Source organism: Kryptolebias marmoratus, linkage group LG16, assembly GCF_001649575.2.
Source record: "Kryptolebias marmoratus isolate JLee-2015 linkage group LG16, ASM164957v2, whole genome shotgun sequence".
In the NCBI taxonomy this organism is placed as follows: Eukaryota; Metazoa; Chordata; class Actinopteri; order Cyprinodontiformes; family Rivulidae; genus Kryptolebias; species Kryptolebias marmoratus.
In genome coordinates, this window is record NC_051445.1 from 614,109 (window position 1) to 617,589 (window position 3,481).

A 3,481-nucleotide genomic window follows, 5' to 3' on the forward strand; every position below is an offset into this window, starting at 1 on the left:
GACTGAACCAGAACCTGAGGCTGGACCAGAACCTGAGACTGGACCAGACCCTGAGACTGGACCAGAACCTGAGGCTGGACCAGACCCTGAGACTGGACCAGACCCTGAGACTGGACCAGACCCTGAGACTGGACCAGAACCTGAGGCTGGACCAGACCCTGAGATCGGACCAGACCCTGAGATCGGACCAGACCCTGAGATCGGACCAGAACCTGAGACTGAACCAGACCCTGAGACTGGACCAGAACCTGAGACCGGACCAGAACCAGCTGAGTACAGATCCATGGGAACTGAAACTGGTGGAATAATCTCAGGATTGGTGTAAGTTTCTGACTCTGAACGAAGAGGAAAGTTTGGTGAAGCAGGAAGTGAAGCTCGAGCTCTGAAGGCCTCAGAGTGGAACATCTGCATCATCTGCAGAGACCTACTGCTGCGGTTCTGCTTCAGACAGGATGTGGTTCAGGTCTGCAGAGAAACTCTTCTTCTCTGAAAATCAGCCTCAAATAAAAACGACTGTCTCCAAATAAAGATATGAGACGCTTCTGAGAATAAACGGTTTGTTGAAGGACGACTCTCAGCTACCACCACACCAAACACCTCCTAAAACAGCTGCAGCCAGTTCTGTTTAGCTGTGGCGGCCATCTTGAAGTTCATTAAGATCTGTCCACTGGTTGGGCAGATATTTGGCTAACAGACAGAGACTCAGATTAGTTAACAGGTTAAATATATTAATGGTTAAATCTTTATTTTTGATCTTGACTAACCTGAAACGTTGAGTAAAATTTATAAACTAATTATTGACCCAGTGGTGGTTTTATTACAGGATCCGGAGCGTTTTAGCCTCACAGATTAAAAATAAAAACAGAAACATTAATCTCTATTTATATTTCTCAGATATTTAAAATAACCTCTGTCTGATTGTTTCATATTTGTTGGATAATAAAAGAAATTCTTCTCTTATTTCTGTCCCTTAATGCGTCGTGATGAAGTAAAATAAGACGAAGGAAACTAACGGTTCTTTTTCTCACAGGAAGGAAGTGACAGAAACCTTTTCCAGCCGCAGAAAGAAGATTAAAAACTTGATGTTTTCTGTGGGGAAGTTATGATTCGAGGAAGGTTGAGGAGCCCGACCCCGAGGCGTCTGCGGCTCTTTAGGTTACTGGTGTGAAGCTTCAGAACCACAATATTTTCAGAGTTCATCGTATTAAAACCACTAAATTCATGTGTGAGAGCGTTCCTTCAGATTAAATAAAACAGAAGTCTGTTGATTTAAACTCACATAAATCTGTGATTAAAGCTCCTCACTGCAGAGTCATGAGGACCGGTCAGATAAACATCAGAAAATAATTAAATCCATCATTTATGACCAGGTTACCAGGTGTGTTTGTTTACCTGCAGAAACAGGAAGTGACTGGGACGGTTTGGCTGTGTCCGCTCGTTTTTACAGTTTTGTTTACATCGAGTGCAGACCTGCGTTTCAGGTTTACACAACAATAAACCTGAGAAACTCCAGGAGTGAACTCTTTAAACCAGGGTGATTTTATATTTTACAGTAACTTCAGGTATTATTATCAGGATCCTTTTTGGGTCACATGGAGCTGGTGCCTGTCCCCAGCAGTCCCTGTGTCACAGGCGGGAGACACCCTGGACAGGTCTCAAGTCCATCACAGGGACACATGGAGACAAACGAGACAACAGCTCTAACCACTGCTCCACTGTGCCATGTTTATGTAAAACATTAAACTCAATTAAACACGTCTCATAAACGGTCATTAATCACTGAAGTTATCCAGTTTAAACTTTCGGGTCAGTTTGCAGCTGCAGCCAACAGAAAATCCTCCGTCGGGCGGATCTGTTTCTAAAAGACTGATGGTAGTTTATAGAGAGTGTGTGTGTGTGTCTGTGTGTGTGTCTGTGTGTACATCTTGCAGCACTTTAACCTCCTTCCCTGCAGTAACTTGTGAAATCTGCAGCCGTTCGGTTCTTCCTGTTTGCTTCCTGCTGTTTCTCCCTTATCTCTAACTTGGAAACATCTGAGTTCCTCGGTGGGCTCCACCCAGGAGACATTAGAGACGCTTTAAACGTCTTCTGACAGAAATGAAGAACATAAAGAAGGTGTGTGTGTGTGTGTGTGTGAAGGTGTGTGTGGCAGAAAGACAGAAAACTGAAATAAACTCATCTCATGTTCGTCACAAATATTGTTTCTGATCAACATGAGTTTATTTCAGTTTTCTGTCTTTCTGCCACACACACACACACACACACACACACACACACACCTTCACACAGGTTATTATTCCAACAATGTGGCCTTCCTGCTCTGAAGTCTTAATTCAATAAAATAAATCATGGAATGAGGATTTCATCTGGCCCACGCAGGCAGCCGTCTTCTCTGCGTGCTACAGGAACGTTTAAAAAAAGAAATATTCAGTTTATGATTTGATTAAATCCTTCGAGTTTGAACCAAAACGACTTGAGTTTTATCAGCTAAAGCTGCTGTGATGAGAAGCTGAATGTTTCCAACAAAGAGGAGAAGCTGACGACTCTCAGATCTGCCTGAGACTCGTCTCCTGACTCCCGACTCTCAGATCTGCCAGAGACTCGTCTCCTGACTCGTGACTCTCAGGCAGATCTGAGAGTCGTCGGCTGCAGCGGAGATGATTCAGATCAGTTTACAGGAGAAGAGAAAAGAGGAGATCTGAGGACAACAAACCACCTTCAGGACCAAAGTGACTCCGAAATGCTGAACTTACTGAGGAGGAAGGAGATCCGAGGAGGAGGCAGGGAGTCGGTGGAGCTCAGGAGGAAGCTGAGGAAGAGGAGCGGCACTGATGGAGCCATGATGGAGCAGCAGGTGGAGGATCAACGATGGAGTCGGACCTGCGGCAGCACCCAGCGCCAGAACCAGCAGAGACTGCAGAGAAACGGACTGAACCACAGCTTCCTCTTTACTGTAGTCTGAGGAAGAGGAGGGGGCACCGAGACACATGATGACTCCCATCAGAGGCAGGAAACGACTCAGAAAGAACCAATCAGAACACGAGGTTCTGGTTTCAGCCCCACAGGAAGTGAGAGGGAAAGTCTCATTCTGACATTTATTCACCTTCATCACAGTTTCAGACGACAGTTTTCTCCTCATTCTGAATGTGAGCAGATCAGGAAAAACATCCTCAGCTGTGAAGCACGGCAGGGGAAGTGTCACGCTGAGGGACTCCTTTATTTTTACAGCTAAAAACTCACTAAAACTAAACCTGACATGATAGAAAAGCAGCTGAAATATGAAACCATTCAAGGAAGAACCTCAGAGATCCAGACCTCCGTGATCTCTGATCCGTCAGACGGAACCGCATCAAGAACCCTCCCTCACCGACAGCTGACAGAACCAGGAGGACCAGGATCTTAGAGTAGTTTCTGACGACAGAAACCAGTTTCAGTCCTGAACCTTCAGGCTGCGTTCACACGACGTCTGAAACGCTTTCAC

General features: G+C 45.4%; 1 protein-coding gene across 1 annotated transcript in view; it reads right to left on the bottom strand.

The window, feature by feature from the left end:
• The window catches only part of LOC108251309 (semaphorin-4B), a 13,189-nt gene extending 10,228 nt beyond the window's left edge, over positions 1–2,961 (bottom strand). The window contains exon 1 of the mRNA XM_017441560.2: positions 2,754–2,961. Within this exon, the coding sequence (XP_017297049.1) occupies positions 2,754–2,841 (88 nt within the window). The 5' untranslated portion in view covers positions 2,842–2,961. The remainder of the gene's footprint in view (positions 1–2,753) is intronic.
• Positions 2,962–3,481: the final 520 nt, after the last annotated feature.